At 31.1% G+C, this 26638-nt stretch overlaps 2 protein-coding genes across 2 annotated transcripts; both read right to left on the bottom strand.

Annotated features, from left to right (window-relative positions):
* Positions 1-8258: 8258 nt before the first annotated feature.
* LOC11428868 (monoglyceride lipase) lies at positions 8259-12350 on the bottom strand. Its single transcript, XM_024779676.2, has 7 exons — positions 11845-12350; positions 11039-11077; positions 10769-10839; positions 10609-10673; positions 10364-10453; positions 10181-10273; positions 8259-8985 (listed from the first exon to the last, which is right to left on the bottom strand). The coding sequence occupies exons 1-7, from the start codon at positions 12201-12203 to the stop codon at positions 8572-8574; spliced, it is 1131 nt and encodes a 376-aa protein (XP_024635444.2). The 5' UTR covers positions 12204-12350; the 3' UTR covers positions 8259-8571.
* A 9145-nt stretch (positions 12351-21495) lies between these two features.
* Positions 21496-24235, bottom strand: LOC11436111 (protein ALTERED XYLOGLUCAN 4). Its single transcript, XM_003603586.2, has 3 exons — positions 24213-24235; positions 23670-23713; positions 21496-22580 (listed from the first exon to the last, which is right to left on the bottom strand). The coding sequence occupies exons 1-3, from the start codon at positions 24233-24235 to the stop codon at positions 21496-21498; spliced, it is 1152 nt and encodes a 383-aa protein (XP_003603634.2).
* Between the last annotated feature and the right edge of the window lie 2403 nt (positions 24236-26638).

Genomic DNA, 26638 nt, shown 5'->3' with positions numbered 1-26638 from the left:
AAAAAAGAAAGGATGAAGTGGGAAAAAAAGAAGGAATTTGGAAGACAAGAACACTTTCAGCAAGACACTCTTGATCAACTATTTTTATTATAAAGATTTTCTATTTTTTCCTCTAATTCGATCCCACCAAAGCCCCCCTTCAATCTCCAAAACGAACCATGATTTATTGTTAAATTGACTTTCACAAATAATGTTATCATAAACTCACTTTTTAACAAAAATCAATCTTTAAAAATTATACGATTCCATCAAAGTCTATTCATCATGAAGACGCCACCATCAAACTTCATTCTAAATAATCAATGAAGAAATCCCCTAAAAGATGAAAATTCCACATCAAATATAGTATTTGAATTTCCAACAGTCATTAATTTGACGTATTTACACAGTCAACGTATTTGCGATCATTGGATCAAGATCTGACAGACTAAATTTCAAGCTCAATGTCTTTTTTTTTTTTTTTACAAAGAGGGCTAAAAGCCAAAGCTCTCTGTAATAAAAAATAAAAATAAAAATAAAAACCTGCATTAAATTCTATATCATTTCAATATAAAACAAAAAATGACAACTTTGCAATCTTTTTTCTTAAATATGATTTTTTTTAAAAGACTAAGAAAATATATCAAAAATCACAAAAAGGTCCATTAACACAAGGCGTAACAAAAGAACTAAAAGTCTAAAGAGTTTACATTACAGTACAACTGCACACTCAACAAAGGAAGAAAAAAAATTAGGAAACTGCTATTAAATATTGTAGGGGATTTAGCCTCCATGTGAGGTAATCAAAATCGAACAACACATAATAGGATTTTAACCACCCCCCTAGCCCGCCAAACTAAAAGAGATGATTTAAAATATTACCATGATGAACTGTAGAAAAACCTAATCAACCAGAAATAAGAGACCCGAGACAACCATAAAAGTTGCATTGAAAGAACAAATTGTTTCTATCCTCCAAACAACCACAACCAGTTGAAAGTATCATGAATAGCCAAAATGTGTCTCCTAAACAAGTTGTCCTTAGTCGATATTCGATTTAATAAAAAACACCAAATAAAGATGTTAACTTTAAGGGGAATCACTTAAAGCCACAACACATGATTGAAACCCATATTGAAATCAACATCACCAGCCGTTAAGTTGTTATAAGCGCTTTTTACCGTACACCGCTACGAAGAATGATGCTTCCAAACCCACCTATCAGTCTCAATAACTTGCAAAACCACATTAGACAATCGAGTCACACACTCCCTCATCAACTCCTCCTCCTACGCAAATCAGTCTCAACAACTTGCAAAACCACATTAGACAATCGAGTCACACACTCCCTAATCAACTCCTCCTACCACACAAACATCCTCCTACGCCACTTTCAAGCCTCCACATTAATAATTTAACACCCCACCCCAAAACATACATATCAACAACAATTATTAAATTATTATCTATCAACTCAAAAAGTCTTTTAAATCTAACGTCTAAAGAAGAGCTGTCAAGCCACACGTCCTTCCAAAACAAAGTAGTCGCACCATCATCCACATTTTTGTTGTTGTGTTAACCCTTCAGTTTTTGGAGAAAGAGATCTTAATAATTCGATGTTCGATCGGAGATAACTAAAGTCTGACAAATTATTTTCTTACATTCAAAATTGTAACTCAATTTCTCCTGAACGATTCATTGTTTGGTAGAGTTTATCAACCACTTGAGTTAAATAACTTGATTTAAATATGACATCTTGTATGTACTAACTTTACATATCTTCTGAACAAAGGTGTAATAATTGAAGAATAGTCGCTAGGCTAATCGACAAAAAAAAAAAAAAAAACTTATGAAATTTGTTGCGTTATTATGATCACAAATATATTTTGTTCTTTAATAAATTTTGAGAAGGTGGAACTGAGTTTGACACGTTAGAACTTGTAGTTATAGGTATACATCGGCCTTTCTATTTAAAATTAAAAATAATATTTTATGTGAAATGGTTAATATTTTGTTTTACGGATGTGATATCCCATCGAATCATATAACGCCATATAATTATTATAAATTAAATAAATTTTTAAATGATTTTGCTTTTAGAGTATCAATATTCAAAATAAATCTTTTCGTGAGCTCAACTCTGGACAATACATAATAATATGCAAGGTCCGGCGTTTGAATCCCGACCACCATAAAAAAAATAGTCTAAATAAAAATAGTTAATTAAATTAACATACACAAACACAAATTAATAAATGGAATTCAAATTATATAAAGTAAATATTTTTCATTAGTTACTTTTTAAAATCAATTTATTTTTTTGGAAGGAATTTAAATCAATATCTTTTTTTTTTTGGGATAGATAGACGAAATGACAAAACCATTATAAACTCACACACACAAGTGGAGGTACCGGAGTTCGAACTCCGTTCTTGACATCCGGCCTAACAATATCTTATTCTCGCATATTTATTTACTTTTTAAATATTTTTTAGTTCATTGACCTTACCGTTATGTTAAACATAATCAATCCTCGTAAGTTTAGCTCAGTTGATATGGACAATGCATAATACATGCAACGTCTGGGGTTCGAACTCCAACCACAAAAAAAAACATAATCACAATTTCTTCGCTCAGACTCTATTAAACCAAATAATAGAGAGAAGAACACTAATATTTCTCTGATGTTTATATATTCTTTATTTTGAGTTTATTTTTTACTCATATTCTTTACTAATATTTCTCTGATGTTTCCAACGCATATTTCAATATGAGAATTGATGTTGACACATTTCATATGGCTGAGAAACACGAGTAAAATACGTTTTTGCTTCCTCAGCAGTTAATTGCAGAATAATTCAAAAATCGATTGTAGTTAACTGTCGAGGAAAACCTCGGTAGTTAACTGCCGAGGATCTTCTGCTACAAATCTGTCAGAAGCTCTCTCATCCATTATTCATCTTATCTTCCAAAAAAATTTACCAAATCTCTCTAAAAAACCCAACCAAATTTATTCAACAAAATCACAAGCAAGTAATTATAATGCTATTAACTTACATTTTAGTTGTTATAAATGTTTTTATTTGTTAGTTTTTGAGTAGATTTACTATTTTTTAGTTTTTGAGTAGATTTACATGTTATAATTAATTTTTAGAGTAGATGCTAATTAATTAATGTTGTTAAAATATTTGCATGACGTTTATGTTATATAACTTAGAATTTTAGGGTTATTTATTATTTTGGTGTTTTATATTTATTCTTTTATTTTAGTTTTTAATTAGATTTACATGTTATAAATCATTTTTAGATTAGATGTTAGTTGTTTAATTTAGTTAAAATATTTGCATGATGATTATGTTATAGTTTAAAATTTAGGATTATATTTTAATTTGGTGTTTTATATTTTTTATTTTATTTTAAGAGTATATGATTTATTTTAAGAGTAAATATAAGTTGAATAATTTTGTTATATTTTACTTTATAACAAAAAAAATTATGTTAAACATAATTTGAATGATTTATGTTATAGAATATGATTAATTTTTTTTATTTTAGTAAGAGTATATATTTTATAATTTTAGGGTTATTTTTATGATTTTTAGAGTCTGTGTATAATTTGCACATCAAATGTTTTATATAATTAATTAATTCATTGGTTAATAGTGGAGTTGGTTAATTAATTTAATTTAGGGTTTTTCTATTATGTACAAATTTGCACATGTTAAGAAGTTTAAAATAGAAATTTTGTATTGGAACTTGTACATTTAATATTAAATATAAAAAATTCAAATAAATAATTGTTGTTTTCCAAAAAAAAGTTACTACTATTAGATATTTGGCTTAATACATGCTCTGGTCCCTTAACTTATTTTTGGTTTTCACTTTGGTCCCCTAACTATAAAGTGTCTCAATTTGGTCCCATAAATCTTCTGCCGTTTAACCAGGAAAAAAAAAATTCAACATTTAACCAAAAATAAAACCCAGATTCAACACAACAAATAAAACATATTGGAGATTCATTAAAAAAATATCATAGAAATCTTCAACTTCATATCAACTTCACCAACATTCATTAAAAACAAATCCAAAAAAAATGAACAGCTCATAATCAATTAAACAACATCACCAACAACAACAATATCATAGAAATCTTCATATCTTCTTCCTTTCAAAAAACACTACAATGACCCACATATACAAAATTGCACACAATTTCACAACACAAAAATTTAAAAAATATCAAAGATCTGCACATTCTTCTTATCTTTTCTTTTGAATTCTTTCTCATTCTTCTATTCTTTTTGTTGATTTTTTTTGAAAAAGCTCTTACCCTTAATTCTGGGTTTAATTTGAATTGTTGTTGGTTTCTTGGTTTACCTGACATTAGTTTAGAGAAGAGAGTGCTGAGAGGTTTTTTTGGTTTATTGGATTTGAGAATTTTTGCGTTGGATATTTTGGGGTAAGGATGAAACGAGTCTGACAGAGAAATTGAATTTGGGGGAATTGAAACAGTGTAGTGTGAAAAGGTTTATGAGAAAAGAAGCCATGAAAATGGAAGAGGCAAGTGATATTGTGCTGATGGTGTAATCAATGAAAAAAAGATGATGTTGAAGGAGGGTTTAATTTATGTTGTTTGTTTTTCTGACCATGAAGAAATCGTTGATGTTGTTATTGGAATGGAAGATGAATTATAGTTATTATGAATGAGAGTTTTGTATTTTTTATTTTTTGGTTTTTTGTTCTTTTAAGATGATGAATAGAGATGAGTTTTATTTGGGGATGAAGAAGAACATATGGAAGAAGATGGAGGAAAAAATTAGGTGTTTGTGGTTTATTGTAAGTTACAATAGACCCCCTCCATGATCCAACGGTCTCCATTTAAAACAAAGATCAAACAGTTAAAAATAAAAGATTTAGTAAGATTTATGGAGGATCACCAATAAAATTGATTCACCTAAGACATTTAATGTTAAAAACAAACGGAAAGGACCAAAATGGTATACGGCTGAAAATTTATGGGACTAAATTGAGACACTTTATAGTTAGGGAATCAAAGTGAAAACCAAAAATAAGTTAAGGGACCAAAACATGTATTAAGCCTAGATATTTTAACATGTGCAATGTTGCACATGTTAGACAAACCCTTTAAGTATTTATTGGATCTTTGTTTTATCATATTACATATTTTAATTGCATTTGTTGTGTATATATATTTTGCTACGCTCTCAATTATCACATTTTTTTTTGTCAGGTAGTCTAATGGCTAAAATTCACCATAAGTAGAGTGTTTGGTGTTTGGGGTTCAAACTCCAGCCTCTGCATATAATAATGCAATATCCTACCAACTGAGCTATGCTCACATGACTCGAAAATTTTGATCCAACTTAAATTTTTGACCCCAAAAATGGTGTTGGAAAGATTTTTTGTCACACACGTATCACTTTATAACCTTTTTAGATTGAATTTTTTTGAACACTTCTTTCGTCCCGATTCTTTTTCTTCTTCATTTCATTTTGAAGGTGTTTAAGATTTTCAAACTCAAGAGATTTTGGAATAAAGTTTCAAAACTTCATATTTTTAATTTAATTTAACCACGTTAGCATTTTTAATGTAACCCACCATTTAAAAACTTGCTACGCCACACCTCATTCTAGAGTCAAACATTCACCTTTAAAATGAGGATCGTCGTGCGTGATAAAATGAGATAAAAAATGTATTTTAATTTTTTAACCAATTATATATTACTCTCTTCATTGTTTTTTATTTGTCATTTTATAACTTTTTACAAATTTCTAGACAACCAATAATTTTCTTTACTTTTGATAGAGTTATGGTCTAAATATGATTTTAAATGAGTGTTATGATTTCCTTAAAAAAAAAAAAGAGTGTTATGAATATTCTTTTTTGAACACTCGTCATTTTGTTGAATGAAATGAATATGTGTCATACACTTTAAAAATTAGTCTCACATTTTTTTTAAAGAAGTCTCACATTAAATGGTAGAACTTACCTGAATTACATCCAATTAAAAGTAACCAATGTTAAAGAAAGTGTTTGGGTTCAATAAATTCAAAAATTAATGGCTAGTCTTTGACGCCATACATGGCTTAATATAATCATGTTTTATTGTTGTGAATTCGGACTCAAAATCATACCAATACAAACTATGATGTATGGAGCAAAGGAAAGTAGAAAACAATATCAAAGTGAGCACTAGCAATAATCAACAATAACAGCACCTAGATCTAATCTAGGAATCAAAGTGAAAAGTACAAAACCACAAGCAAAAGATAAAGGGAGAGAAGAGAGGAACAAACACACCAAAGATTGTTGACCAAGTTCGGTCCAACTTGACCTAATCTGGGGGAGAGATAAATCTCTCCAATCCACTATCAATGAGTTCTTACAAAGAGATACAAATGAGTTACAAGAAATTAGCTTCAACAAGTTCACTAAGAACAACCCTAATTTCTACCCATTTTTCCAATCTCATCAATGAACAAGACACTCAATGATTTTCACTCATCCAAGGTGTTTACAATATTTCCCAACCCAAGAAAACTCTAATCAAAGACTCTCAACCCTAAAGTTACCTCCTTTGATTTCCCAAGTTTCTATCTCTTCAACCTCTCCTTCAAAATCTACAAAGAACACTTATATAGCAATCTTCAGCTGTCAAAATCGTGTCACATTTTCCCAAATCGTGACACGTTTGGTGCGTACGACCAACCATATCCTAAAAACTTGCCCAACAAACCGAAAATTGTGTCACGTTTTCCCAAAATCGTGTCACAATTGGACACCCTGCAAAACCATGCTCACTACCTAGAAAATCGTGACACGCTTAGCAAATCGTGTTACGATTTGTAACTTTCCCAACTTTATAATTTGAAGGCATAAACAACACTTATGGTGCTGCTTAGCCTAATAAGTTGTCCTTATAAACGAAAATGCAAAGATTTTTTAATTTGCGAGGATTAAACTCAAAGAAAACAACTTGCAAGGATTAAAACCAATTTTTTCACAATAAATAACTAAGATCAATATTGATAAAATAATACTCCCTCCGTTTCAAAATGAGTGTCGCTTTAGCCAATTGCACACAGATTAAGAAATGAAATAAAGTAATCAAATGTTATAACAATTTTACCAAATTATCCTAATCAACTATTGATTTATTTTTCATTAAAGAAAAAATAATATTTTGGAAGTAGTGTAACATAGTATTAATTGAAGGGTACAATTGAAAAGAAAAAGTTATTATTACATTGAAAACTAAAAGTGACATTTATTTTGAAACAATTTTTTTTGGCTAAAACGACACTCATTTTAAAACGGATGGAGTATTAAAAATTTAAAAACTAAGTAAATGGGAATAAAAGAATTCTTTAAATATTTGAACCGGTCAAAGTCATTGCTATAAGAGACAAAATCGCTGTGAGTAAATCAGATACTAGTTCCCACATGAAAAGATTTGTCAACAAATAAAAAACCATTTAGCGTATCTTCTGTATTATGGAAACATTCGTCTATCATTGACTTTGTCTGTCCTCGCTGTTTGGCCAACGATACTCAATCTTGCTTCGGTTAATCAGCGACCATGTGTTAGCTGTATTCAAAGAGTACATGCTAAGGAAGCAAAATGTGTTGATGAAGAATTGGAACGAGACCGTTAATTAGTCTACATGAACATAGTAATGAAGATATCATATATATGCATTTTGAATGTGCCCTGCTGATTACTAGACTAGAAAAGAAAAGTTTTACTTACACTGTAACGTGTTTTCTCACTTTTCTATTTTGTGGTACTGCCTCCTGATTTCGGAAGTAAATCAGACCGAGAAATAAAACAGCAGAGAAATTGTACGGGAAAGAAAATAACAGAACAATTGTTGGTATGAAAAAGTGAGAGCAATGATAAAGTGTAACTCACACTTGCACACAACATTATTACATTACTAGATGGCAATACAGTTTCACATTTACATCCATCATAATAATAGATGAATTTCAACCAGTTCCAAGTTAGAATCTTGATCTACTCGATAACTTTTTTCAAAATTTCAAGTGTTTTTATTTTGGAATACCGTTTTATTTCTAAAATTTTCAAATCAATCATACACTGATACACTTGCAAACCATATTGTTGCAACCCTTTCTTCTACTACTCTCCCTCTTTGAACTAAATTCGAAAACTGAATTAGAAGTGCGCTACCATTTGGTAACACCACACTCACCCCTACCCACATACGCTCTAAATATAATCTTCATGCAAGTCCGAAAGCCAATGTAGTTCTTAAAAAAACATACAACCAATCAATCGAAAAATTTGAAACATACTACACGATATATTGTGGGATTTATTATCAGGATTTAGGGCCACGGAAAATCACTGAAATTTAAGCCAGTTGAATGTACAAATATGTCCAACACCTAAATAAAATAAAATATGAATAACCTATCTGCTTCCGCCACCCACTCTTCAGGGCGACTTCACTTTCTACACACTTGCCAACTTTGGTAGTTAGAAAGTTGGCAACCCCCCCTTTTTTTGGTGCTGACTTCTCTATCAACCTTCCATTATTGACATTTTCAAATGCTAGTAAATAATCTGTTTTCCATCCAGCTGATAATGTCCTGAGCTATCTCTTCACGTTCCGGCTCAAACAAAAGGTCGTGCAAGAAACCATCATAAAGCTTTATGTCTTTGAACTCAGAAGCTGCCTTATTGTATAAATCTTGTGAGGCCAATGGATCAGTTACTTTATCAGCAGTTCCGTGCAGGACAAAGAATGGTACTGTCACAGACTTGAAGTTTCGCATTAAGTATGATGATATTCGCAGTATTTCATGGCCAGTTCGAACTCTAATAGGCCCTGTGTAGACCAGAGGATCAGAGTACTTTGCCAACAAAGCTGCTGGATCCCTAGAAACTGGAATGCCTCTTTTGTTTGCTCCTTTGAATTGGAACCTTGGAGCTACCAGAGAAAATATTGGAGCAACAGCCTGCATCAACACGTTACACATCCTTTTAAGTTTTAACGCAGGAATAAGCAAAAAGTACAAAGTACATTCAAAGGATGATCCATTACAATAAGCATGATTCAGTACAGCCATATAATCTTAAGATTTGCTGTATCTTATACTGTATCGATGACAAGTAGTTCCCTTCATCAAAGAAAGCATGATCAATGCTTAAACTGAAAGGAGGTATGAGCCTAAATATGAGAAGGGATGTGGTTGAACTTGCACACTTCATGAGTAAACAAGACATTTTAAATAAGCCTAGGAAATAAAGGCCGGTTTTAGCATCATTCATGCCAACAGATCAGAAATAAGAGCACTAGATGCAGGGGAAGCGATGCTGGGAAAGTACTGCTGAGAAATAATTAACCACTCACATTTACACATGTAGTACAATTAAAAGGTAAATTAAAACATGGTCATCAAATCAGGATTCAATTATGAAACGGAAGACTTATTTTCTAAATCCTGAATCGAATCCTATTATGAATCATAAGATATATTTCCAATAAAAATATGATATTTTTAAGTAAAAACAAGCAATAGCAAACCTATAAGCTCATATATCATCTACTAATCTCAATATTTCAAGATCCAAGTCATAAACCAAATGAACAAAAAAAGTGGTTGGCTGTACAAAGTTGACAAAAAAAGTGGCTGGCTATACTACCTTTATATAGTGATTTATACGAATAAGAATGAATAGGGGTTCAAAATTCGATTCACATCCAATAAAGATACACACTAGAAATTAGTATCCAATGAGTTCAGTTCTGTACCAAATCAAGATACTACGACACCATATGTATCATAAGAGACATCATACATGTGAATTGAAAGTCTGAGTGCCACAGATCTAGTCAGGTTTATCAATACTACATAAAATAACAGCTAGGATTGTGCTTGCTCTGTTTCTAATCGATAAATTCAAATGAATCAGGCATTACATGTAGCCAAAGCTCACATCATACTACTGTTTTATTTGCATTTGACAGTCAGAGCTCGACATTAACAGTTGAAAAGAAGGCAGGGATGTTTCTTTCATGGTAACTTTGTATTGTATGACATTTTTACAGCAAGCTTATGAAATGAGTACAACCAAACTGAGCACAGAAGCAACAAAACAGAAACACATCAATGTCAAACATCATGCACAACCAAGAAGTGCAAAACTTACACCAACTATTGGATGAGATGGCTTCACACGCAAAGCTGGTGATGTTAAAATGATTCCTTCTACCATCACTTCAATGTGAGGGCGTGATGCCGCCTACATAAAAATGTAGAAATTAAAATTAAAATTCCAACAAAGATTTCATAAATTTAATAACAGAAGGTATGCAGAAGATTTCAATCATACTTTCAAAACCACAGCCCCTCCAGTTGAGTGACCAAAGAGAAAGCATGGTATTCCAGGATTCTCTGATCTAATCTTTTCCAAGAAAGCTCCCTGTTAATATTATCACGATCAGTATGCAAAGGGCATAGCGAAAACATTAAATGGTATTTGGAAATTTTAGAAACTTCACTAATGCCTAAAGTTCTTTTCATTCCAAGTGTAAAAACAAATATTTATACAACTACAGAAAGTAGAAATATACTTACTGTGTCTGCAACCACTTGATCAAGAGAAGGAACATAACCATGTAATCCATCGCTACCTCCATGACCTGCAGCAATAAAACAAATAACTTCAGACCGGACACAAGGATGATGATATGAAGTATAAGGATTTCAAATGTATACATTATAAAAATTAAATTACCTATCCAGTCCATTGCATAGACACCAAAGTTGCACAATGTTAACTGCCTAGCGAAATCTGCATATCTTCCGCTGAAAAATGAGTACTGAGTCAGAATTGAGTGGAAAGCATGTATGTTACTGCTTATCTTAGAAACAAACATAGGAAATATTTATTTATATGTATTGGGGAACCTGAAGACCCCCAACAAAAGGATTAGACTAGTCCAACAACAAGTAACAACTATTGAGCTCTGAAAAAATAAATTGAAAGCATACAAAGCATAATTACCTGTGTTCATTAAGCCCATGAATGATGATCATAATACCCCTGAAAGAACATAAGCGAAAATAAATTGAGCCAAAGGTTTAAAGAGAGCCGCACAACTGTATGGAATAGAACCCAAACAAAATAACGAAAGGGCTGCCAATAAGCAGGAGTTTTCTATCCATTCCTCATGCAATGGCAAATCAATCAATTTAGAAAACATCTTAAGTTAAAAAAGAGAGATTTTAATCGAGGATTTGGGCCTCTAACACTCTTCAGTACAAAATAACTGCAGAGTACCCCATTTTTATCATAAACATAAACTTTAGTCTCTTCAGTTAAGATCCTAGAGACTAAAATGATGAATTTTTGTCTACTTTAGAAACTAATATGATGAATTTTATATACTTCAAAACCAAATTAGGGAGATGATGATTTTTAAGAATTAAATTGATGTTTTAGAACTGCAGGGGATCCATTTTCCTCAAATAAAAATCTCTACAGTCACCAATGTAGCATATCAATCAATATACTAAACGAAATTCTTTCAGCATGAAGAACAACATAAACATAAGACAATAATTCGATCTACCCAATTTCTAAATTTTCCTTAGAAATCTCACAATTTCAATCACTTCAATTTTCTTTCATCACTTTGTGTCCAATTGAACTTCAATTTCACAAATTTGGCAACTAGAACCACCAAAAATCTAAACCAAAGCCCTCTTTTCACACTATGGAGCTTAAAAATTAACAAACACGCATAAAAATTCCTAAACATAATTAACAAGATTCCTTCAAATGAAAAAAAAAAAAACAGAAATCCTTACTTAAGATCACCGTAAACCGGGAACCAAGAGCGACAAAACAAAGCATTATTTCTAACACCATAGAAAATCGAAGTATTCCACCGGCAACAACCATCATCATGACCCATTCCAACATCCTGCGCCAACGCTCTTCTCCTAAACGTATCCTCTTCTTCCCTAACCAACCACCTTCTCTTCAAATTCTTCCTCGGAGAAGACGGTGGAGCCGCCCTATTCCGACGAGGGAGAACGAACAAGAGAAAAGAGAGGAAGAATGTGTAGACGAAGATGAGAGAGGCTCTGAACGCTTTGAGAAGAGGAATTATACGGTTGCTGGCTCCCGACGTTAGTGGCTCCATCGGCGCATCGATGGAAGACATCGCTAACGGCGGCGGCGGCGGTGGTGGATGTGGCGGAGGAAAGTGGCGGTGGCGGAAGAAGCGGAAATGAATGAATGAACAGAACAGAGACGCGTTACAAAAACAGAACAATTTACAGATACAATACAAGTGTTTTGTTTCCTACAGTTGTGTTTATATTTATAGTTTTTGTTAAATTAATCTTGTCCGTTTAATTTTGACGCATTGATGATCTAACGGTTAGTGTTTATTTATGAAGATGCGAAAAAGTAAAAGAAAAACTTCGTGGGATGAGGAAGGAACGGTGATATCTGTAATAAATAATACAGCAAATAGTTGTTGCGATGCGTTAATTGGCTAAGAATGGACACGTGGCGTTCTTTCATTTTTCAGATATGGCGGAGGAAAATACGCGTTGAGAAAATCAAATCCTTCCTTTTTTTATTCATCATAATAAATAATATTCTTTTTTTGGTATTAATTTGTTTTTCTTTCTTTTTACCGGATTAGGCTGCAAAGAAGAAATATACAAATATGCAATGAAATTAAATCATACTCCTCTGTCCCTAAATAAATGACCTAGTTGACTCTTACACACATACCAATGCATATGTTTTATCTTTGATATCTTCAATTCTCTACTAAAAAAAATTATAAAAATTTAATATTTTAAAAACAAAATAGTTGCAAACCAATGCACAAACAAAAAAATGGCTAAACCATCATCTATGATAACAAAAAATAAAAATAAATTTTCAACCATCAAAATGACCGAAACTTAATTTTATCAAACATTTCTTGAATTGATGATTCCTAATTGTTAAATATTCTATTACATTATTACGTTCTTTTCAAATCATTCAGATGTATGAAAACCAACTTAAATTTAAAATAGACGATATACTAATCTATTGCTGAAGAAGATGTCAAATACAATCGAAATTTATAATTTTTTTTAATCTACAGTAGTTAAGATTTTTGACTCCCAATAAACGATTTGAGAAATCTACTTTGTTTAGGTTCTTTGAACCATGAGACTGTCCCTCAAGTTGACGATGATTCCCATTGTTGAATTTTGTATCTTTTCCCACGGTAAAGTCATGTTACAGCTCTATCAAATGTTTTTTTTTTTTTTTTTATCATTTAAATTGATATAGTGCCGTTGCATAACCCTGAGTCACAATGTTCAAACTTTTAATTAATAATATATATATATATATATATATATATATATATATATATATATATATAATTTTAAAAAATTACATTGTGCTCAAGAAATTCCATACATACTCTACAATTATCTTTTTTGTGGTTTCATGTTCTTGAATCACTTAATAATTTAATTCATTATCAATGTTGTCGAACACTTTTCTCTTACTATAATATACTCTTGTCGATTAATGGTGTACTAGTTCAGTGGATATTTTATTTTAACATATTACTCACAAAACTTTAGTTCAATGTAAAAATTAAAACAATAAAGAAAGAAAGAAAAGTAAAATACAATGAAAATACGAGAGAAAGAATTTTTCCAAAATTATTATTATAGAACCTGGTGAATGCTTTAAGGTGACTAGCTTATATTTTTTAGTCTTCTAAATCATATTCAACATACATATGGGTACATAGATCCAAGTTTCCCTCGTGAATTACGTCTGTTGATAACCTTTTATATGTATGTTGCTATCCAACCAATAATTGGTTAACCTTCACCCTTGTCGTGCTTATCGCAAATTCAAAGATAGGGAAGTATATTTTCGACAAAAAAAAAAAGAGATAAGGAAGTATATGCCAATTTTCTTGCTCTCAAAATTTACAAACTAACCTCATAGTATCAGTATATTCTTTTAAGCTTGTGTGTCCTTAATTTGGTGGGTGATTTGAATAAATAGACTTTGATATTAAATTAAAAAAATATGTTTTATATTGGGTTTGACTATTTTTAGAGAGAGCAATACTATTAATTATGAAGAATTTATACAAAAAGAGAAGACTGATGGATTTTAATTAAATCATACATATATTATTAAAAAAAAAATCATACATATAAATTATAGTACCCATTTGAGGCTGTCCTAGTGGTTGGCTTGAGATCTTAGAGTTTGCTCCTCTCAAGATCTCAATTTCAATTCCCTCTTGTGCCAATTTCGGTAGACAAGCCCATACAAAGCTTTGCTTTGACTTTACACGGGACTCCATAAAGGTCCGTTTGGTTTGAGAGTTTTGGAGGGAAGGGGAGGGAAGATGAACAAATTTTATTGCATTGTCAAAATTATTCTTATATTAATTTAAAATCTCAATATTATTATCCTTCTAACAACATTTATTATTATTATGTTATATTATCCTTGAAAAAACCTTTACTATTATTAGGTTATAGGTTATATTATCTTGTAACAACTTTTATTCCATATTATTAACAATTTTTCCTTATAACAAATTTTATTCCATATTATTAACAATTTTTCCTTATAACAACTTTTATTACTCCTTGTAACAACCCTATTACTAATCCATTATTCCATCGTCTACATCATGTTGTTATCGATTACATCGTCATTGTTTCGTTACTTTATTATCCTTATTTAATTAAGTTTAAGGGTAAAACAGTAAAATAGTTTTAAAATTTCTCCCCTCTCCTTGTGAACCAAACACACTTTTAATTAAAGGAGAATGTTAACTTGTGCCCTAAGGACACAAGATAAGAATCTAAAAATAGTATTAAAGAATAAATGTTGCATCGAAAAGATAAATTTTAACCTTTTAAAATTATGAATGCACAATTTCCAATACTAAATTTCTACATTTAATTTCTTATCTTGTGCCCTAAGGGCACAAGTTAACAAGACCCTTAATTAAAATATCCCCCCTCCCTCCCCTCCTAATTCTCGAACCAAACAGACCCTAAGTGGGCGGTGAGATTGGTCCCCTCGGATTAGTCGGTTGTTAGACCGGATACCGATTTTTTTTTTTTATAAAAAAAACATAAAAATTATAGTATATTATCATATGCTTAGAGATGATCATGACCGATGAGAGAGTAGGAGTGTAAGATGACATTGTCGTCTAGGTTTTTCATTCATGCAATTAACCTTTTAATGGAGAAACGATTAAATATCTAAACGATTGAAGATAGATCTCTCATTAAACTTAATTGGACATGGTCGAACCTATCATATTTCATTTAGAAACAAAACACATATTCATCTAAAAGAGTTTACAAATGGTGGAATGTTTATGTAGATTCATATTTGTGTGCTCTGGTTTTTGCAGGGTGGCCGTGCCTCAAACTTATCTACCTTTCTTTTTAAGAGTAGTGATTGTGTGGTCATACATTCAAATGGTTTAGACACATTCACAAAAAGAAAAAAAACAATTTATTTTTATTATTATTAATTAAAAAATTGATCAATATATAATTTAATGTGTGTATCTAAATGACTTGGATTTGTAATTATGTTGTCATCATGCAATAATTATCCTCTTTTTAATACACCTTCAATACATCTATTTATCTTTCATTTGATTAGACTGCTAATTTTGTGACATTCCAGCAAAACACAACCATCCATCCATCCATCCATCCATGCATAAAGTTTGCTATGGCAGTACAACTTGTTCCACGTGCATGCCCGCAACATATATAAAGATGAAAAGTTTATGATGAATTAATTATATTCAGATGTCTTGGTAAACAGGGAATAGCAAGCTATAGTTGTGTAAAGCATTGAAGACCATTGTTCCACATCAAGCCAAGTAGAAACCTTTTGCATTGGTCTTTGTTGTCACTTTATGTACCACTCAGCCACACCCACGTAATGTATAAATAGGCACATATATAAGCATGCTGACGCAAGTGCAACCATTGCTAGACTTACAAAGCAGGCATAAAAAACAACTTTAAGAGCTCTCAAGTTTTTTCTTTCATTCATGGTGATTAGCTCTACCTATTATTCTCTAATTTATTCATTTTGTCGCTGATTTAATTTTCAATATAGTTTGGCATACTTGACAATACTAATTTCCTGTTTCCATATATAGGAGGAGAGTCAGCAAAGGCTACGAAAGGCGGTCTCGGACGTGTCTCAAGAAATTAACAAATACTATAGCTTGGAAGTAGAAAGAAAATTTGATGACATTGAAGAGTTAGAAGAAGCTGAATGCCAATGTTGTGGGATGAAAGAAGAATGTAGCAAAGTTTATATGAATGAAGTTGAAGAAGATTATTGTGGAAAGTGGGTGTGTGGACTTTGTTGTGAAGCTGTTAAAGATAAAGTAGGGAGAAGCACTAAAGTTATTACACTTGTTGAGGCTTTGAAGTCTCAGATGGATTTCAGCCAGGAATATAATGCCACAATCAGACTTAACCCCAAACTCTCATTAACTTTGTCTATGAGGGATATAGCTAAAAGAAGTTTAGACAAAAGGAATTGTAAGGGATTAGGAATAACTAAGCTCACTAGGAGTTCAAGTTATCCATAAGGCTAATTGATTTTCATTATTGTTTTATTGTCTTTGTATATGTTTGAATGTAGGATTCTCAAGGGGTGGAGAGGGAATAACTTATTTGTAGTTTTTAAATTGAGGAAACTATAAATATTTTTAAAAATAAAATTAAGTTGGATTGAAATGTTGTATTATTATCATCTACTATGATGTAATTTCATTTTTTTAAAATACCAAAAATATAAAGTTCAGCTTCCAGCTGCTCTTCTTGTAGTTTTGAATTTCTTGAAATGATTTTTGTTTTAATTAAGGATGTCTTTAAGATTGAATTTTTTTGAAGATCCTAATGTTTGGTTATAATTGGCCTGAATCACACTATAAATATACACCATATGGATTAATTACTTAGTATTATTCATTAATGGTTATCCTCTCCTACATATTGAGGGTAGCAAAACCAAAAAATAAATTAAAAAAAGGCTTAATTTGAATGTTTGATTCCTTATGTTTATTTTAGTTTTTAAGTTGGTCTCTTATGTTTTAAAAGTTTTAAGTTGATCCCTTACATTTTAAAAGTTTTAAATTGGTCCAAAACGTTACTCACGTTGAAATAAGTTAGTGACATTCCAGCTAGCAAAACACAGCCGCAATATACATGTACAACTTGTTCCACATGCATGCAACATATGTCTGAATCTTCACGAGTGGGTAAAGATAAAAAGGGATTAATTAGTTATTTTTAGATGTCTTGGCAAACTTGGGAATATCAAGTTATACATGTGTAAAGCATTGAAGACTATTGTTCCACATATACACTGTAGTATTTCTATTGCATGTTTAGGAAGATATATCAAGCCAGGTAGAAACCTTTTGCATTGCTAGGAGTGGACGAATTTAAAAGTAGTGATTATAATTCATTGTAAAAATACATTTTATCTTAGTCTGTAAAGTTCTTTGTTGTCACTTTATGTATCACTCAGCCACACGGACGTAATGTATAAATATGCACATGCATAAGTGTGCTGACGCAAGTGCAACCATTGCAAGACTTACAAAGCAGGCATAAAAAACGGCTTAAGAGCTCTCAAGTTTTTTCTTTCATGCATGGTGATTAGCTCTACCCATTAATCTCTAATTTATTGCCTCTTCTTTTTGTTAATAGGCAAAAGTTAGTTTGTTAGGTAAAGAAACAAATATACTTTAGCAGTAAGGATTGAAGTCTGAACCATAGTTTTAAAAATCGAACTAGTCATTAAACTGATAATGGTAGTGGATCAATGAGTCATTGATCGAATCATTGAGTGTCACTGATCGAACCACATGAAAGAATCGAATTGAATCGGATGTCTCGATCATATCACCCATTTCATAAATTTTTTTATCTTTGTATTAAATAGGATGACTCAGGCTATAAAAAAAAATATAACACTAATAAATGATAAAAAAAAAAAAAATCATAAGATCAACTAAGACGATTTCTCAAAACAATTCTTCAAAGTTAAGCTCATCTACTATGACAGTATTATTCGATCAAACACATATATTCATTATGAGTATGTATAAATTAGAAACACTTTAACAACAAAAGAATAGAAAACACTGACTTTTACAATATAGTATGAAGATAAAATTAAAAAGAGAGAGAATACAAATTTCTTTTTTGGAAATGTGAATTAAAGAGTAGTAATATATTGTTTTATCATTTGATATTTTTAAATAGGAAATGCTAACTTGTGCCCTTAAAACATAAGTTTAGAAGTTAAATATAAAAACTTAATTTTAAAACCCGGACCGGTAGTTGACTCGGTCAAGGCACTGGGTCAGTGGTCGAACCAATGTGTCACTGATCGGACCGCATGACTATTGACTCAATCTTTATAAAAAATGCCATGACATAAATTTCATAATATAAAAGTTAATAAAACTTCTTCTATAAAAAAATTAATAAAAATTCACACATTTAAATAATTACCGAATATATATCAAAATCATATTTATATTAACAAGAAAATCTAAATGGAAAATATATTTTATAATTATCAAATAAATATGTGAGATATTATATATATATATATATATACTCGTGAGAAATAAACGTTTCAGTTAAATATATATTGTGATGCATGTACCTAGTTCAACTTCCACTAGTGACAATTTGATAATTTTTTTATCATTATTGGGTTAATAATGTTTTAGCCCCCTGTAATATAAGACACTTTTGGTTTTGTCCTCTGTAATATTTTTTTTTAGATTCCGTCCTCGTAAAATTAAAATTCTTCAGAATTGCCTCCTGAGCCATTTGAGTCAGCAGAATCTCTGATGTGACAGTGACGTGCCTTTTTCTTTTTATTTTTTTCTTATTTTTTGACTGCCACGTGTAAAAAACATTTTACACGTCATTTATAATTAAATTATAAAAAACGAAAATCTTTTTTATAAAAATAATAAAAAAATAATTTTCAAAATCGAAAAATTCAGATTTTTTTGTCAAAAATATAAAAAAAAAAAATTAAATATTTTTTTCAAAATTTTAAAAATCGAAAAATTTCTGATATTTTTTAAAATTAAGGATATATTAAAAAAAAATGAACTTTTTTTAATTTTGAAAAATTCAGAATTTTTTCTATATTTTTTTATTTCGAAAAAAAATATAATTCTTTTTTCTGATTTTTATAATTTTTGTAAGAAAAAAATCTGAATTTATTTCCGATTTTTTAATTTTAAAAAAATTTAATTTTTTTTCTTCTGATTTTTTAAAATTTTGAAAATTACTTTTCAGATTTTAAATTATTTTCGTTTTTTTTAAAAATTTATATTGTTTTTTAATTTTTTAATTATAAATGACATGTAAAATCTTTTTTACACGTGGCAGCTAAAAAAAAAATAAAAAGAAAAAGTCATGTCACTGCGACATCGCAAATTCTGCCGACTCAAATGGCTCAGGGGACAATTATGAAGAATCTTGATTTTACGAGGACGGAATCTAATTTTTTTTTAAACACTATTAACCGAATAATCATTTAGAATCTGGTCCGGTTCGCGCGTGGGTCATAACGGTTCACCGGTTCGCCCACCCGGCCTGCACGGGTCACACTGGGTTTCCTGCTTATCCGGTCTGATTAGCAGACCAACCCGTCCACCCCTCCGATTCCCAGTTCAATCATTTTTTTACAATTTTTATACATCTTTCTCTCTCATACTCACATTATCTTCTTATTATCTCTCTTCTTTTTTCTCTCTCCATTGTTTTTGACCAATGAAAAGAGAGAACAACATGGTTGTCCCAAAAGTTGTACTAAAATAGTTGTTCAAATATAATTCCTGGTTAGTAAGGCCACCTTGTTATTTTGAGCTTCATTTTCCTCAAAAGGGTCAATCCAACATTCATATTCTTTGCGATCGTTCGTCGTCTAATGAACGTTAAAATGCTTTTTATTTCATCAAATTGCAAAGAAGGTGACCTCTTCTTCCTAGAGCTAATAGGAGGCAATGATGATGGCATTGGAAACACTTCATTTTCCGCTTCTTGTTTCTTCACCTCTTTCTTACTAATAGGCAATATTGATGCCATTGGCAACACTTAATTTCCAAAGTCCTCTTCACCTTATCTATTTTTAAATCTTTAGCAAGGTCTGGGTGATGAAGACAGATGTAAAATTTTCAAGATCTACGTAAAGTTGAGTTGCCCATTGAGATTTAAACAAACCAATATCCTTTATTTTGTAAACACAAAAGTAAAAAATAAAAATAAATAAAAAATCATATAATCCTCTATATTTTGTTGAATTATTAGGCAAAATTTATTTAAAACTGAAGTTTATTTCAATATTTGTATATTGTTATATTTTTTATTACTAAATTGTAAAATATAAAAGGAAATGAAATGAAGTATTGAGTGTATCATATCCAACATCAACGTTCACAAAAAAATAATCATAAATACGGTTTATGTGGTAGAAAGAACAAAAATAAAAACGGATTGTTTGTTGATCACAATTCAGATGGTCCAAATTCAAGCTCCATAAATTTGAAATTATAAAGATAATAATAAATACGCTTTGTTTATGAGGGAAATTGCTAAAAGAAGTTTAGACAAAAGGAATCGTAAGGGATTGGGAATAACTAAGCTCACTAGGAGTACAAGTTATCCATAACTTTCTAGTGAGTGTTTGATTTTCATTATTGTTTGATTGTCTTTGAATATGTTTGAATGCCGGATTTTGGACGGGTAGAGAGGGAATAACTTATTTTCTTAGGACCTATAGACACTTAATTGTGAGTAGGTGCTCAACTTGTAATTGAATTTGAATGTTTGTTGATAACATCTACTATCTTGTTTTTCCTTAAAAAATAAAAACCTATTATCTTATTATCTACTATCTTGTTTTTCCTTAAAAAATAAAAACCTATTATCTTGTTTAATGTATCTATCAAACACTAATGGTGGTATATACACATATATCATTTTGTAAGAACTTTTAAACTTTTTTTTTTTTGGTAAAGTAAGAACTCATAACCTAGCATTTATATATACACTCGCGCTCATATACATAATATTAATAGGAGCATTGCTATAGCTCGCGAGGCAATTTATCCCGACGGGATCACAACATGTTTACAACATATAATTTTGCTCCCGCCTCAATACAAGGAAGGGCGCCAAAATACAAGGGAGGGCATTCATTGTAATTAAGAAAAAATACATTAGTGCAGATTAGCTGTCGTGAAAATTTTGCTAGTTTATCTGTCGCGATAACTAGCATTACTCTATTAATAGTGTACTTTCTATTGAGTGTTAAGAGATCATAATAAAAGTAAACATAATAAATCATTAGTCGATGAGAATTAACGTCTGAGAAATGTCTCACTTATGTGGGTGGTTCTTCCCCTTCTTCATGATCTCCAAAAAAATCTCATTCCAAGTGTCTATAGGTCCTGGCAAACACCAATGAACACAATCATTTTGTACATACTTTGGAATTCCATTAGCAAATGGAAAAGGATTCATGTAGGCTCCTGCATGACCATCTGGTCTCAACAATGCCAATTTTGTTATATCAAGCACCTCCAAATTAAATCCCAATTGTTCAGCTTTTGACTTAGCATTTTTCACTTCCTCTATCTCAATACTTCTTATCTCAGCATCCATTTCTTCAAGTTTCTTCTCCCCATTTTCATATGGCTCACTCTTTGAACAAGTTCCTCCCTTATCCCAACCACCTTCAAAATGAGATGGTGAAAATGTTCTCACAATCACATAATTTCCATTCCCTTTAACAACTTTCCTTTCAATTATACTATTAAGAGTAGTCCTTAAAGCCTTTCTCATCGCAACATAAATTCCAATATCGGTATAGTTAAATTTAAGATCATGACATTTAAAACAACCTATAATAGACTCACCCTCATAGTAAATTGAAGGAACCATAAACCAATGACCAAATGATAACACAATCAAGTCCATTTGATCTATATCTCTAGCCCACCTCTCATTGACATGATCCAAATACATTGTATTATAAATTGGCCCTCTGTTTTTTCTTTGAACACCCCTCACAAGAAAAGGCGACCAATAAAAAGACAAGTTTGCATTGTGAGAAGGAAAGTACCACTTTCTAGAGCCTAGATGGCGGACACGTTTAGGTTTTGAAGCAGTGGATAATAAGCATATAAGGGACTCAATTTGGTTCCTAGATAAAGAGTCTCCAACAAAAGCTATATGCATGTTGTTGATGAGTTTAAGAAATGTGTTTGGTTCAAAATTTGAAAGATGACACTCACTTGGTTTCCATCTCCAATGAAGGTAGTTTGAGTCCGGTCTTCCATTAACGATGCAATTTTGACTTTTCGTGATCTTACATGTTGTTCCATTATACAAAGGAGCTCTATTGTCACGAACCCATTTGCCAATGGAATAGTCGCACCCATTATCATAGGCTTTTCCCTTTTCTGCCAAAAAATAAAATAATAATCAAATTGATGGATATAAACCAGGTATTATGTCATGCAACTACGTTAAAAAGCAACATAAATATTTGATATGATGATATGCGGATTGAAAGCAACATAGTACTTGGTATGGACGAGTTTTGCAGTTAGACTAACTACAAGTAACAAAAAGAACAAAATTTTAAAAAGGTTACCAAGACATTTGATATACGTAAACATTAATTCAAATATGCAATTTTCAACGTTTCACAGCTAAACTATAACCATAATGTGAACACAATTATCTTGATATTGCCTCTGCTATGTTTTAGGGAAGATATTCGCTAGGATAAACTCCCAACATTTTCTTTTCCAAAATGTTTATTGGCGCCGACAAGTACTCCAAATCCAAGCTCATACGGAAATTAGACGGAGTGGGGATACCCAAATCCGATCGCATATTATTTTAGGGTTTTTTCACCCCGGTAGGAATCAGAGATGCGTATGAGAATACCCAAACCTCAACATGTTCGAGACGAGAAAGGTAAAATTCGTCTTCATCTTGTTGTCATGCCTATCTCTTTCGAATACTCTATCTATTACTCCTTAAATTATTGGATGAAATCTAGGTCTTACACTCTCTTTTGAAATGTATTTGACATAAATTGACAGGTCTCTTACGAGTTTCATTTCATAAAAGAGTAAATATTTGAATGTATATTGAAAAAGGAATGTTCTTAACACTTCTCTTCTATGTACTCCATTCGTTTCAAAATGAGTGTCGCTTTAGTCAATTGCACACAGATTAAGGAATGAAATAAAATAGTCAAATATCATAGCAGTTTTACTAAAATAACCTTACTTTATAATAAAAAGACAAACTTAAAGTTGCATTGAAAATTGTGTGAGAGAGAGAAAAATTGGAGTATTTATCGAGGGTAAAGTTAGAAGAAAAAAAATTAAAGTTGTATTGTAAATGTAAAGTGACATTTATTTTGAAACAATTTTTTTTTGAAGTGACACTCATTTTGAAATGGAGGGGTAATACTTTAGAAGATTGAATTCATTATATACACTAGCAAATGGCAATAGAAATTCTAGAGAATTTACCTGCAGGCACAGAAGCAGAAAGTGAAGAGTGGTGAGTGATGGTACTGAAAAATGGAGCAAAAGAGTGACAGTAAAAATACAGGCATATTAAACCTATGGGTGGCAGAGCATATAATATAGAGGAGGGAACAAATCTTTTGATGAGATTATTTTTGAATGTGCTTGTACGTATCATCTTCCTTGAAAGCATTTTCCTCTTATTTTTTCTGGCTTCGTTCTACATTTCTACTCCTCTAATTCTAAATCAAAGTTGAAGATTCCTGGGATGTCTAGCTAACTTTTTGACATTAATTGAAAACTGTATTTTTGGGAAAACCTTTTAATTAAAATCGTTTGTTTTGGGAAATAAAATATTGTCCGTGTTACAAATTTGTGTACATTACAATTTGAAAACTGTATTTTTGGGAAAACCTTTAATTAAAGTCGTTTGTTTTTGGAAATAAATAATTCCCCTATTCTTCCCCTATAAGCAACGAAAAAGACGTAAATGCCCTATAAGCAACGAAAATTGCCGTTTACACTTCAAACAAGGCTGAAACACACCAGAAAAAGACGTAAACGCCCATAGTTAACTGCCGCCAGTTAAAATCCATCGACTGTTAACTACCGATGATGTTATATTGATAAATTACTAGTGTTTCCTAGCATTGAGTGAAGTGTGAACAACATTCTTCATAAGCAACTCACCGGCGGTGGTGTGGATTTTGGGATATAAAACGTTTTGGTCCGTTTAATAAAGGGCTACGTGTGGTGGGCTACAAAACTTACGGCCTAAACAGAGGAAGTTGCTCTCCTCGCTTTCATTTTTTGCTCCCGCACATTGCAAAACACTAAAATACCCCCACATCAGTTATTTGTTGATGGACAAATGTTGTTGTGGAGCGAGCAACAATTAATTGTTTTTGGGAGTATTTTTGTATTTTTTTTACGTGTAAAGAGAAAAAATAAAAGTGAGAAGAGTTGCTTTCCTAAACAGATTGCTCAATTTTGCTATTCAACAATTTATCCATTTTTCAAAAAGAAAGCAATTTATATGTCTTTATAATTATCATAAAACTTTTTCATATTTGAGAAAATGGCCCCGTTTGTTTTGGATGTTTTTCAAATAAAATCTATTTTTTTTTTCTTAAAAAAACCATTTTTTTCATTTTTAAACGCTTGTTTAGGATTTTTAGAAAAATCATTTTATCAAAAAAATCTATTTTGACTCTAAAATGAAAAGCTATTAGGATTAGACAAACGCACCCAAATTATATATGGAAGAAATATAAAAATTAAGTTGTTAATAGATTTTTTTTATAATAAAATACTCCTTCCGTCCCAAATTGTATGTCGCTTTGGAAAAAAAATTTGTCCCAAATTATATGTCGCTTTACAATATGAAATATTAATGTTACTTTTTCTATTATATCCTTGACTATTAATTACTCTCTCTTCTTTCAATTATTTCATTTATCTTTCCCATACCATTTATTAAGGATAATTTTGTAAAACAACTCATAATTTCTCTTCCCCACACAATATTAATTATATTTCTTAATACGTGTGAAATGGCCAAAACGTCATACATTTTGGAACGGAGGGAGTATATATTGAATTATAAATAGATATTCAATAAAAATAGATGCTGAATTATTACATAAATATAAAGATTTATTTTGTTACACTGGACAATCGTCATAAACCAAATTCTGTTACAATATTGTACAATCGTTCTAAACCACTGCCAATGGGACTCTTGAAATCTCTACTAAATTATAAATGTTGGTCTTCGTGAGTTTACCTCAGTTGATATGAACAATGCATAAAATATGCATGGTTCGAGATTCAAACCCCGACCAACAAAAAATAATTACAAATGTTGATATATGAAATATGATTCAAGCTCAAAAATCAAACTCGAGTTTAGTCCTTCAATATGGATAAAACTAGAAATGAGCTTGAACTTGCGGTTGATTAATTATTCACCCTTAGCATATACAACAATGCCACATATATAGCCTTTTTTTTACTCAATACAGTCTTTCTTATGGAGAACAGAATATTAACCAGAAACATTATAGACACCAATGAGGTTGGATTGGATTGGATGTAGTCTAGTCCCTTACGAAAATTCACATAACCTAATATTTGTCTATAAAAAAGACAAGCAGAGGTGATGCAAGGGCAAGAAAGCAAGAAATTAGTACTAATCGATCAACATCAACTTTATTTGGTCCAATATTTCTTGTTTTCAATATGACATATTTGTGATCTTGTGGATCCTTGCCAGCTTAATTCCCAATAGGGTGTGTTTCTAGATGGGTTTCATGTGCATAAAAAACAGAGAAATTCATTATAATTTAGCACTTTTTCTAGTACGAAGCTGTGGAATTTTGACACCAAACTATGACTCGGGATTAGCACGATGTTGTTATGCTGATCAATTTGGTTAATCCTTTCACTAGTGCATGTTAGTGAGTTAGTCACCATCTTAGTGCCTTCCAATCAGAAAAAAGTAATATTTTCTATATGGGTTGCTGCAATATATTCCCTTTGAAAGTGCATTAAAACCTTCTCTTTTTGGAGCAAATATCTTTTTCTATTATTATAGTATAATAATAGTGCATAAATTTATCGAAGAAAGAATTATTAAAGTTTTAGCTGAGTGATTGATCAAAATGGGCCACTAAATTTTAGAACATGAAATGAAAAGTCTACAAATTTTACAGATTCAAACCTCCATCAAAGATAAATGAATCGATTCTACGCCATGCATACCTCACACTTCATTTGAGAAACAACAAAATAAAAAATAAATTGTGAAAGAGTTTATCATGAGGATCACAAAATCTTACGGTGCGTACTACTGAAAAGTGTGCAACAATAATCAATTTCACACGAGTATAAAATGAAAGCACTTAACCAAGACGCTGCTGCACTTTACACCAAATTCGAACAAATGCACTTAGACTAAATTATACTTGAAA

The sequence above is a fragment of the Medicago truncatula genome, chromosome 3, assembly GCF_003473485.1.
Source record: "Medicago truncatula cultivar Jemalong A17 chromosome 3, MtrunA17r5.0-ANR, whole genome shotgun sequence".
Lineage (NCBI taxonomy): Eukaryota > Viridiplantae > Streptophyta > Magnoliopsida > Fabales > Fabaceae > Medicago > Medicago truncatula.
This window is presented reverse-complemented; position numbering and strand designations above follow the sequence as displayed.